This window comes from Tursiops truncatus, chromosome 1, assembly GCF_011762595.2.
Source record: "Tursiops truncatus isolate mTurTru1 chromosome 1, mTurTru1.mat.Y, whole genome shotgun sequence".
Taxonomy (NCBI): Eukaryota; Metazoa; Chordata; class Mammalia; order Artiodactyla; family Delphinidae; genus Tursiops; species Tursiops truncatus.
The window spans coordinates 170,914,218-170,927,322 of NC_047034.1; the positions used below are offsets into that span (position 1 = coordinate 170,914,218).

A 13,105-nucleotide genomic window follows, 5' to 3' on the forward strand; every position below is an offset into this window, starting at 1 on the left:
GCATATATGAAGAATCACACGAACAGTACAAACAGTACTCAGTACTCTGAAGGACCTTCCCTTACAAAACAACTGGATCATGGTTAGAATATACTTTTGTATTTATTTATTTATTTATTTTTGGCTGTGTTGGGTCTTCGTTTCCGTGCGAGGGCTTTCTCTAGTTGCGACAAGCGGGGTCCACTCTTCATTGCGGTGCGCGGGCCTCTCACTATCGTGGCCTCTCGTTGGGGAGCACAGGCTCCAGACGCACAGGCTCAGTAGGTGTGGCTCACGGGCCTAGTTGCTCCGCGGCATGTGGGATCCTCCCAGACCAGGGCTCGAACCCGTGTCCCCTGCATCGGCAGGCGGATTCTCAACCACTGCGCCACCAGGGAAGCCCTAGAATATACTTTTCAAAGCATTGCTGAGATGTGAAAAGTAAGGGAAATTGCCAAGAATTCCCTTCTCTGCATACACACACACATACACACACACATACACACACAGACACACACAGGCACACACACATACACACACACAGACACATACACACACAGACACACACACAGACACATACACACACACACACATACTCACACATACACACACAGACACACACACAGACACACACACACAGACACACACAGACACACACACAGACACACACACATACTCACACATACAGACACACACATACACACACACACATACACACACAGACACACACACATACACACAGAGACACATACACACAGACACACACACAGACACATACACACACAGACACACACACATACACACACAGACACATACACACACACAGACACACACACATCTCACTGTGGTTAAGAATACCAAAGACATGGGGCTTCCCTGGTGGCGCAGCGGTTGAGAGTCTGCCTGTTGATGCAGGGGTCACGGGTTCGTGCCCCGGTCTGGGAGGATCCCACATGCCGCGGAGCGGCTAGGCGCGTGAGCCATGCCCGCTGAGCCTGCGCGTCCGGAGCCTGTGCTCCGCAACGGGAGAGGCCACAGCAGTGAGAGGCCCGCGTACCGCATTAAAAAAAAAAAAAAAAAAGAATACCAAAGACAAACAGATCTTAAAGGTATCCAGAAAGAAGAAAAGTCAGGTCACCTATAAAAGAATAATAATTATCAATAGATTGAAAGTAGACTTCACAACAGCAGTAATGAAATCCAGAAGAGAGTTGAGTAATATCTTCAAAGTATCTTGAAAACATAACTATTAACGTAGACTTGTGTACATAAAAAATTATATTTTAATAAAAACATTTTCAGATGAAGAAAAACTGATGTTTTAAAACCAACACACTTTCACTAAAGCAACTTCTAAAGACATTCTTTAAGAAGAAGATACCTAATGTCAGAATCATCTGGATTCAATAAAAATGGTGAACAAATAACATGGTAAATATTTTGGTAAATCTAAAAAATATTGTCTGTATAAAAAAAAGTTTATAAAAATATCAAAATTGTGAGATTAAAAAAAAGAGCAGAATGTAAACTGGGAGAGGTAATGAGAGTTAAAGTGGTATGAGGTCTTCAACTGAAGAGAGAATTAAGATAGTGTTGAATTCTAGAAATGTAAAAGTATTCACCAAAAGAATAGAAATGGAGTTTATAAATTTCTGTACATGGAGAAAATGCAATAATTTTTTAAAAGAATGGATAATTCCATTCAAAACGGCGATTACAGAGAAAAAGGCAACATAGAAAAAAATAGACAACCAAAAACTAAAAAGCAAATGGTAAAAGCAAACTCAAATATATAAATGATCAAAATAAATATAAATAATGTTACTAGTTAAAAGAGAGTTTGGGACTAGATAAAGAAATAAAATCCAGCTCCATGCTATTTATAAGAGGTGAACCTAAAATACAAGGATCCAGGAAAGATGAAGTTTTAAAAAAAAAAGGAAAAAAGATACATGAAGCCAATATTAGTCAGGAGAGAGCTGGGATGGATATATTAATATCAGACAAAATTAATTTTTAGGCAAAAACCACACTATTAGCATATAATTTACATTAGGAAGAAATACTGTAAAACACCTAGGATAAACCTAACAAAAGATGTGTAAGGTTTTTATGGAGAAAAATGATCAAACCTTATTGAAATCCATTAGAGAAGACCCAAATTAGAAGAAAGAAATACCATGAACATGGTTAGGAAGGCTTAATATCATCATGGTATGAATTCTCTCCAAATAGATTCATATGGTCAGAGAAATTCCAGGGTTTTACTTGAACTTGACAAGTTGATTCCAAGGTTTACTTGGAAAACCAAGGGGCTAAGATAGTCAAAGTACCTTGTAAGAAAAAGAAGCAAAAGGTGAGGGACTTGCTCTACCACGTATGACTTACTGTAAAGTCATGGATTGCATTGTAATGGCTTAGGTAAAGAAAATGACAGATGCAACTTAAGAGAGATTCTCCTTGATCTATGACAGAGGTGGTCTTGCAAATAACTGGAGAAAGTGAAGATTGTGTAATAAGTGGTGCTGGGACAATTGCTTATCCATATGGAAAATGAATACATTGAATAAATAATTAAATTGATCCCATCCTCACATCATATACTAAAGACTTAAGAAAGACAGAATTTTGCATCTTTTTTTTAAAAAAATAGCTCATTTTCTAGAGAAGTTTTAGGTTCACAGCAAAATTGAGAGGAAGTTACAGAGATTTCCATATATCTCCTGCCCCAACTGCTGTATAGCCTCCCCTATTATCAACCTCTTCCCCCAGAGTGGTACATTCATTAGAATTGATGACCCTACATTGACACATAATTATCACCCAAAGTCCACAGTCTAACATTAGGGTTCCCTCTTGGTGTTTTACATTCTGTGGATTTGGACAAATGTGTAATGACATATAGCCACCATTATAGGACCATATCAAGTAGTTTCACTGCCATAAAAATCCTCTGTGCCGCATCTAAAGATGAGTTGGCTATATCTATGCACAGTTTCTGGTCTCTATTCTATTCCATGTTTCATTTGTCTATTCCTTTGCTAATACCACATTGTCTTGATTACCGTAGCTTTACAGTTAAGTCTTTTTCTAAAAATAATTTTTATTCGGGTATAGTTGATTTACTTTACAGTAAGTCTTGAAGTCAGGTAGTGTCGGTCCTCCAACTTTGTTCTTCTTCAATATTCTGTTGGCTATTCTGGGGTTTTTTGTTTGTTTTGTTTTGTTTTCTTTGTTTTGTGTCTCCATATAAACTTTAGAATCAGTTTGTTGATATCCACAAAATAACTTGATGGGATTTTGATTGGGATTGCCCTGAATCTACAGGTCAAGTTGGGAAGAACTGACAATATTGAGTTTTCCTACCCATGAACATGAAATAGCTCTCCATTTTTTTACTTCTTCTTTAATATCTTTCATCAGAGTTTTGAAGTTTTTCTTGTACAGACTTTATACATATTTTGTTAGATTTATACCTAAGTATTTAATTTGGGAGGGGTCAAATGTAAATGGCATTGTGTTTTTAATTCCAAATTCCATTTGTTCATTGTTGGTATACAGGAAAGCAATTGACTGTGTCCTGCAACATTGTTATAGTTGCTTATTAGTTCCAGAAGTTTTTTTGTCAGTTCTTTGAGTTTTTCTACATAGATCATCATGTCATAGGCGAACAAAAAAAGTTTATTTCTTCTCAGTTGGTATCCCTTTTATTTCCTTTTCTAGTCTTAACCATTAGCTAGGACTTTCCATATTGTGTTGAAAAACAGTGGGGAGAGGGAACACATTTGCCTTGTTCTTGACTTTAGTGGAAAATTTCAAGCTTCTCACCATTAAGTGTGATGTGAGCTGTAAGTCTTTTGTAGATATTCTTTTTTTTTTTTTTTTTTTTTTTTGTGGTACACGGGCCTCTCACTGCTGTGGCCTCTCCCGTTGCGGAGCACAGGCTCCGGACGCGCAGGCTCAGCGGCCATGGCTCACGGGCCCAGCCGCTCCACGGCATGTGTGATCTTCCCGGACCGGGGCACGAACCCGTGTCCCCTGCATCGGCAGGAGGACTCTCAACCACTGCGCCACCAGGGAAGCCCTTGTAGATGTTCTTTATCAAGTTGAAGATCTCCTCTATGCTTAGTTTACTGAGACTTTTTATCATGAATGAGCATTTGTATCTTTCAAAAGTTGTTGGAGACATCTTAATGCCCGTAATTAAATAAGACACAAAATCCATAAACAAGAAAGAAAAGATTGATAAATTCAACTAGATGAAAATAAATAACTTCTGTTCATCCAAAGACTCTATACAGTGAAAAAGCAAGCATAATCTGAGAAGAAGATATTCACAGCATAAAACCTACCAAGCCTTAGCATCCGTAATATTTAAAGAGCTCAGGCTACTCCACATGAAAAAGACAAACAACTCAGTAGAAAAAAAAGCCCAGGGCAAAAGATGCAAACAGGCCTTCACAGAAATTGAAACCCAAGTGGATGATAAACATCTAAAGAGGAGCTCCACCTCACTAATAAGTAAGGAAATGAAATATTAAAGCCTTGAGACAGGGTTTTCCACCTATTTGATTGGTAAAAAACAACATCGTAGACCATATGGTTCAACGGCAACTTTAACACACCGCTCATGGGAGTGTCAAGTTAAGCACTTTGTAAAAGAACTTGCTGTTACCTTGTAAAGTCAAACATTAGCCCACCCCAAACCCAGCAATTCCACTCTTGGAGAATCTTTTGCACACGTACACCAGGAGACACGTTGAAGGATGTTCAGAGCAGCCCTTTCTGCGACAGTGAATGACCCACAGACAGTGAAATCCTCACAGACAGAAGGGCTGGTAAATTGGAGCAGATTCAAACCATAGTGGAAACAACTGAGAGAGGCCGCCCTCACTCCACAATGTCACAAGACGTGGATTTTATGATTACACTTTTCATTTTTATTTTTGTAATAAAGTTCTTTGTCTCCATATCAAAAGCTGTAGGTATCCCTTATAGAGAATTAGGGAAATACGGGAAAAGTACGTGGCAGGCAGGCTTCTGAGATGTCTCCAATGATCCCCACCTCTGGTGTTCATGCCCTTGTGTAACTCCCTCCCCTTGAGTGTAGGAAGTCTCCCCAGAGACTTCCTTTCAACCAACGGAAAATGGCAAAAGTGATGGGCTGTTACAAAAGACCTCTTCCCCCACCTCTTTTTCTCTCTCCTCTCTCTCTCTCTCTCTCTCTCTCTCCTCTCTCTCTCTCTCTCTCTCTCTCTCTCTCACCTTTGCTCACCTTGATGAAGCCAGCTGCCATGCTGTGAGCTATGGAGAGGCCCACATGGCAGGGAACTAGGGGAGGCTTCCTGCCAGCCACGTGAAGGGAACTGAGGCCCTCAGTCCACAAGCCCACGAGGAGCACAATTCTCTACATGACTGAGCTTGGACGCAGGGCTGCCCTGGTCAAGCCTCAACGTGACTTTAGCCCCGCTGACACCTTGACTGCAGCCTTTGAGCCCCCAGGGCAGAGGGCCCAACTAAGCCACACTGGATCCTGACCCACAGAAACTGTGAGATCATAAACGCTATTGTTTTGAGCCAGCACGTTTTGGGGCAACTTGTTACATGGTGATAGATAACCAATACAGGATCAGTCCTTGACAAAGACACCATTCCACTTCTGCTAAACTCTAACAGCAGGTGTCCCTGTGTGCTCCCTGGTGCAGGCACTGGCTTTCCTACCTGCCCCCAACTGCTCCCAGCACAATATTGGCCGGCTAGCAGGATGGCTGGGTCGTCGTCCCTGGGAGGCACTGACTGTCTGGGTCGGGGAGACAGCCAGGGTCAATGTGGACGAAGTATACAAACTATGCCTGCCACCACATCGAATAGCCCAGTGGCCAGTCTGTCTACACCAGCTGGCTACGGCACGTGCCTGTGGATGTGGTGTCTGCAGCCGGCTGGGGCCTTTGTGATCAGACACTTGCCTGCAGACTAGCAGGGGCGCAGGGGCTCAGCTGCCCATGGGAAACCTCTCCCAGGCCAGCCCGGGAACAGCAGGCAGCCTCAAAGGGCTGGAGAGTGGCGATGGGCTTGGGCCACTTCTGACAGGCTGTGTGACCTTGGCCTAGGCACTGACCCTCTCTGGTCTCAGTTTCTTTCTCTGTAAAATGGGAATAATGTTTACTCCGATGATGCTTTCTACGATGTTGTGCAGAATGAAGGGCCCATGTGTGGTGCTCGCCCCTCTTCAGTAGCTAGGTAATGATATCAGAAATGAAGGGACATGATGGTAACAGTAATAATAAGGAATGCGTGGCCCTTGCTGGAGGACAGTTCACGTCCAAGAGATGGTACAGCAGAACCAGTGCCCCTCTGTTCAAGTGCCTCAGTTGACCCTATACCTTCCTCGCCCCGGTTTCTCTGCCAAAGCCCGGAGGCTCCTTCTCTGCTCCATGCGCAGCTGTTTGCCTTTAGGCTCACAAAGCCGGGGTGGGAAGCCAGGCGTCCCCAGCCGCCCAGGTGCCGTGGCAGGAGGATGGGGATGGGAGAGGGACACGCCATGCGTCTGTTACAACAGGAGAACGAGCAAGCGGCTCAAAGAACAAGGGGGAGACAGAGACTTGGAGACAGAGACAGTGGGGGACAAAGCGGGACGCAGGACCTGCCTGCGGGGCGGTTCCCCTCGGCTCGTTCCGCCTGGCATGGCTTCCTCTCCAGAACCGAGAGGAGGCCGTGGACAGATGGGTCTGCCAGCTGCTGGGGCTCTACAGCCATCCCATCCTCTCTGCCAGATGGGAAGCCAAGGCTCAGAGAGGTGAGGCCCTGCTGGGAAGTGGCACCACCGGGATTTGATTTAGGATGTTTTCCAGACCCTCTCAGGTCCTAAACAAGGGACTTTCATAAACACACAAGGGTTTTTACTGTGTTGGGGGCTGGGGGACCCGTGTGTGCTATTATAAGATATCCCAGAGCTGAATCTTCTAGTCACTTCCAACAGCCTCCAGAGAGGCAGCACCAAGAACTTGAGCCCCAGACAAACGACATCATTCCTTCAGCTCCTGCGTCTAACATTTCCTTACAACGACCCCCAGATGGGCAGCGGCGTCTGCAACACTCTCACGTTCAACAACACATGCAATCCTTACGGAAAAGGGGGACCACTCTGCCAGACTCTCGGCATGCATTGTATAATGTAATCCTCACTGCAACTCAGCAGGGTGGGTGTTAATGTCCCCATTTTACAGATGAGTAAACTGAGGCTCAGAGACACTAACAATCTTGCCCTGCTCCCCACTGTCACACTGAGTGGTTTCCTGTTGAGAAGGAGGCGCCAGAGGAAAAGGAGTACCCCAGTGATTGCAGCTCCAGAATGTCCACGGTCCTCCGTGGTTGCCACCTCCTGGAACGCACCCCCCCCCCACCCCTTCTGGATCTCTCAAGCCCTCTGGAAGCTCTACCAGCCAGACAGCAGTGCCTAGCAAGGCCAGACCCACAGCACTGGGAGGCAGCGTGTGCTGGGGAAGCAGGGGGAGTTTGGGGGTCAGAATGTCCTGGGTTCAAATCTCCTGGCTTGGACACCTTTAATTTGGGTGACCTTGGGTAGGTGTTTTCACTTCTTGAGGCCTCAGTGTACTCCTCTCTAAAATGGGCATGCCGATAGTGTTTACCTTGCAGAACTTCTGTGAGGATTAGAAACCAGGAACAGAAGGGCCTGGCACGTGGTAGCTGGAGTCATGATCCCTCCCTGACTCCAGCTGCAAGCATCACAGAAAGCCCTCGACAGGTTTCAATATTCATCTCAGGCAGCGAAATTTTGTTTGAATATAATCAGTGTATTTCCCATTGCAGACAAAGTACCTTCCAAACTCAGAATGAAAATCATAAGCAGAACTTGTCAGAGCAGCTCTGGAAAGGCACCCATAGCCTGTGGTCTGTTCCTCTACAACCTTGTCTTTCTAAGCCCTGGGACCTCTGAGCCCAGCTGCAGGGACACAGCTTGAGCAAAGGTACGGAAGCTTGTACTGGGAGGGGGTCAAGGAGGCAGTGCTGGGGTGGGGGGGTTGCCAAGCCCATCTGTGCTTTTGGAAGGAAATTCAGGCCGAGTGAGGGTGGTGGCTGCTTAGGACGTGGTGCTGGCAAGGAGCTGCTGTGAAGGGCAGGCAAGAAGTGACAGGAAGGGCTGGTCCAGGGATGGAGCGGCAGAGAGGAGGGTCCCAGAGCCAAGCTGCCTGGGTTTCAATCCTGGCTCCCTTACTAACTAGCTGTGTGGCTTCAGTGGGTTACTCAACTTCTCAGAGCCTCAGCTTTCCCTTCTGCAAAATGGGAATTACAGCACTGCCTGCCTCCTAAGGGGGCTGAGTGAGTTGTGTGCACCAAGTGTGATGTGACTATCAGCCGTTATTGTGTGAGAAACCACACATCACAAGGGCGCGTGAACACAGGACTCAATGCCTCCCTGATGGAAGGGCTGTCTCCTGGGAGTCGGGTGGCCTCCGATGACCGTCAGCCTCTTCTTCCTCTACTCCTCACCCTCTCAGTCTCTGCTGTTCTCCTACTGCTGGCTGGGGGCTGGGAGCGAGCGGCACTTCCAAGGAAATGTGCCAGACACTCCTGTGGGCACCGTTCTAGGACCACAGATGCTCAGCCTGGAGCATCTGTTCAGATGGAGGAAGCCAGGGGCTGCCACTACTATTACTGACAACAGCAGTGACCCCAACCACGCCCACCAAGAGCGTTCCTAGACCATCTTGTTTAGCCAGAGCCTGGCACAGGGCTTGGACATAATAGGTATTCAATCGGTATTTGTTGAATGAATGAATTAAGGGATGAACGAATGAACAACTACCAGGGGTAGGCCCAGCACTGTGCTAAGTACTTAACAAACATTTTTATGGTTTTCACATTTAATCCCTACAAGCACCCTACGAAGTGGGTATAATCCCCATTTCACAGATGAGGAAACTGAGGCTCAGTTGCCCAAGGCAGCCCAGCTAGCCAATAGCAGGGCCTGGTCTCCTCCTCGGCCTCTCCATGCCACAGCCTGTCTCATCACACCCACGCTATTACCCACCCACGGAGGGAGGCTTGGCCGAGAGGTGTAGGGCAACAAACTGCAGGGGGATCCAGGTCTGGGCTATGAAGTCCAGGGTCCAGCCTTGCTTCCAGGGCACACTTGCTGTGTGACCTTAGGTAAGTCACAGACCCTCTCTGAGCTCCCATTGCCTCAATGGTGAAAGGATATGGTCCTGTTTGCCCTATAATAATGCATTTGTGTTGGGCGTCCCTGGTGGCGCAGTGGTTGAGAATCTGCCTGCTAATGCAGGGGACATGGGTTTGAGCCCTGGTCTGGGAGGATCCCACATGCCGTGGAGCAGCTAGGCCCGTGTGCCACAACTACTGAGCCTGCGCGTCTGGAGCCTGTGCTCCGCAACAAGAGAGGCCGCGATAGTGAGAGGCCCGCGCACAGCGATGACGAGTGGCCCCCGCTTGCCACAACTAGAGAAAGCCCTCGCACAGAAACAAAGACACAACACAGCAAAAATAAATTAATTAATTAATAAACTCCTATCCCTAACATCTTCTTTAAAAAAATAAAATAAAATAAAAATAATGCATTTGTGATGAGGCCCTGGGGAAGACCCACTTGTTCATGGCAATGAACTCACTGCCTTGAGTCCACACACATCCCAGGGCCACTCAGGTCTTAGCTCTCTAGCTTCTCCCCTGCCGGTGGCTGCAGAGGCTGGAGCCTGAAGCTTGAGGCAAACACACGTCTTGTGTCAGCAGAACCTGCTCATCCAGCAACACCAGACCTGCCCCCAACCCCAGAATGTCCCCTGCTCACCCGTAGACATCCAGCTGCGTCTCGGTGCCCAGCACACACACGGCATAGGTGGGCTGCTCTGGGGCCACTGGATCACTGTCCCCTGGGCCATCATCTGGCCAGCTCGTCCCTCCGGCTGTAGAAAGCCCCAGGGCTGGTTCGTTCACAGCACCCAGTGCCCAGCAGAGGCCATGAGTCAGCACCTGTGGTGTGTGGCCCAGCCCCTCCCCACTCAGGTCCCTGGCATGTCTTCTCAGCCCCTCCTCTGCCCTGGAGCTTCCCCCTCAGACCGGGACCCTGTTTGGTGTTGATGCCCGAATCAGTGGCAGCCTGGATCGTTAGTTTCCTGGGAAGAGCCGAGGGATCAGGGGGTAGGGGTGCAATTCTGAGGCCTCATGCCCACTGCCCCATCCCTGCCTGGGACCGTGAACTCCTGGATTCATCCAACCTTGCTTCACTGTGCCAAACAGGGTATCAGAGAGGAGAAGGCAAGAAAAGTGGGGAGGCTGGGGGATTTTAGGCACAAGGTCACAGACCGGGCTACACATTCAAAGACCGATCTGGCTTGGGCCAGGTCTCGCCGGGCTGGGTCACCCACGTGACATCCCACCCTTCTGTATTTTCTGTGTCCCGGGCACCTTTCTCTGGCCGTCTTGTGGAATAACTCACTAAGGCAAGCCTGTGAGGTAGGTACTATTATAATTCCCTCAGTTCATTCTCTCAGCATCTCTCTGAGGTCAGTACAATTATTATCCCCAATTTCCAGAAGAAGAAACTGAGAGAGGTTACACAGTGGTAGAGCCAGGATTTGAACCAGAGGCATCCTGCTCTTGGGGGTATGAGATGTATCAGCTGCCTGTCCACGTGACACGAGCTTTTCAGACTTCAACACATCTACTTCTTATGGCAGTACAAGGTCTGTATGGGCTTGTTATTACTACCCATTTTACAGAAGGGAAAACAGAGGCACAGAGAAGAAAGGTGATGGGCCCAAGGCACCATAGCTAGTATGTGGCAGAGCTTGAAGCCAGAGTTCCCTGCACACATGGGAACGCTCACTCAGCCGCAGAGCCGTGGGTGTGGGCCACTGGTGCTAGGCTCTGCCTGCTTGTCGGGTGATGGGTGAGGGGTTGGAGGGACAAGTCCCAGAGGGGACACCCAGAGGAGGCGCGCACAGGGATCTGGAGTGAACAGAGTGTGTCTTGGGGGTTGGAGATTGCGTGTGTGTTTTTTGTTTTCTCCGGCTTTGAAACAAGGCATTTGCCTCATTAATTAAGAGCCGGGCTGTGGGATTAGACAGGCCTGAGTTCCAATCCTGCTTCATACCAACGTTCCCATGAAGTGGGTCCTATCACAATGCCCACATTATAGTGAGACCACCGAGGCTTTAAAACATGAATTGGGGGTGGGGAGACACAATTCAGTCCATAGCACTGCTGGGCGTGAAGGCTGTTTACAGATCTTCTGTATCATAAACCACTCTGTGATGCATTTGGTGTGCCCGTGTCTGTGGTTATTGGCAGGGACTTTGTGGCTTTACCTTTGTCTCTCTTTTTTCTCTTGCAGAGCATTTGGTTCTTTTCCTGAAATGTGCCACAGCTTGTCATCGTGTGTGTGTGTGTGTTTAAGTGTCTGTGCCCCAACTAGGCATGAGAGCAGGGCCTTTGTCAGTCTCAGCTGCACACTCAGTGCCTAGAACAGCTCCTGACTTGTAGTAGGTGCTCACTAAACCCTTGTGGCTGAAGACCATGGTGTTCTCCAGCACCCAGCACCCAGCCCAGCACTTGACCCACGGTGGTACCCCTGAGGGCAGTTTCCTGTGAGGATCCCTGAGAACCTGGCCTGGCCCTGGCCTGGCCGTTACCCTCACAGAAGACATTACCCTTTCAGAGCCTGAAGGGGGCTTTGGGGTTTGGGAAGCAAATCCTTTTGCACATGAGGGTATCTGGCTCAGAATCCAGGCCAGAAACCCCAGAGGAAGGGGCCCTCTCTTTCTGCTGAAAGGCAGAAACGCCAGCCCAGCTGCTCGCCAGGAGGAAGCCAGGTTGTGCTGAGGGTTGCCTGATGCTCTCTGGGCGTTTGGGGCCAGGTCACTGGGCACCTGAACTGATGCCCCAGTGACCAGCCTGGCTATCCTCCTCCAGGTGAATGTGATGACATCATTCTGGGCAAAGGAACTGGCATCAGGGATCGTTCCCAGAGGCTGCAGGACTGAGTATGCTGCAAAGTTGTGCTTGGAGGAGATGGCCGGGCCATTCTTTGAGTGTTCTTCATTCATAGATAACGCTCAGATTCATTTATTTAGCTCTTCACCCAACAAATATTCATCCAATGCCTCTCAAGTCCATGGCTCTCTCTTAGAGGCTAATTAGGCTTTGTCTAAAACAGATTTACAAGGACTAAGGTGATAACACAGACTCCCATCTATTAGACACCCACCACGTGCCACACTTGCCAGCAGGTCCTTGGGCTCTATTCTTTCTTTCTTTCTTTTTTAATATTTATTTACTTATTTATGTGGTTGCACCAGGTCTTTTTTTTTAAACCGTTTTTATTGCATACATTTGTATACTATTTTTTTAAAATAAATTTATTTATTTATTTATTTATGGCTGCATTGGGTCTTCATTGCTGCATGTGGGCTTTCTCTAGTTGCAGTGAGAGGGGGCTACTCTTCATTGCAGTGCGTAGGCTTCTCATTGTGGCGGCTTCTCTTGTTGTGGAGCACGGGCTCTAGGCACGCAGGCTTCAGTAGTTGTGGCATGCGGGCTCAGTAGTTGTGGCGCACGGGTTTAGTTGCTTCGCGGCATGTGGGATCTTCCTGGACCAGGGATTGAAACTGTGTCCCCTGCATTGGCAGGAAGATTCTTTTTTTTTTTTTTTCTTCATTGATTTTTTTTTTAGCATCTTTATTGGGGTATAATTGCTTTACAATGGTGTGTTAGTTTCTGCTTCATAACAAAGTGAATCAGTTATACATATACATATGTTCCCATATCTCTTCCCTCTTGCGTCTCCCTCCCTCCCACCCTCCCTATCCCACCCCTCCAGGCGGTCACAAAGCACCGAGCTGATATCCCTGTGCCATGCAGCTGCTTCCCACTGGCTATCTACCTTACGTTTGTTAGTGTATATATATCCATGCCTCTCTCGCCCTGTCACAGCTCACCCTTCCCCCTGGCAGGAAGATTCTTAACCACTGTGCCACCAGGGAAGTGCCTGCACCAGGCCTTAGTTGTGGCATGTGGGCTCCTTAGTTGTGGCATGTGAACTTTTAGTTGTGGCGTGCATGTGGGATCTAGTTGCCTGATCAGGGATCAA

General features: G+C 47.6%; 1 protein-coding gene across 1 annotated transcript in view; it reads right to left on the bottom strand.

Moving 5' to 3' along the window:
- LOC117308018 (protein-arginine deiminase type-4-like) overlaps positions 1-13,105 on the bottom strand; it is a 69,236-nt gene that overhangs the window by 21,064 nt on the left and 35,067 nt on the right. The window contains 1 exon segment of the mRNA XM_033839063.1: positions 9,806-9,920. Coding sequence (XP_033694954.1) covers positions 9,806-9,920 — 115 coding nt within the window.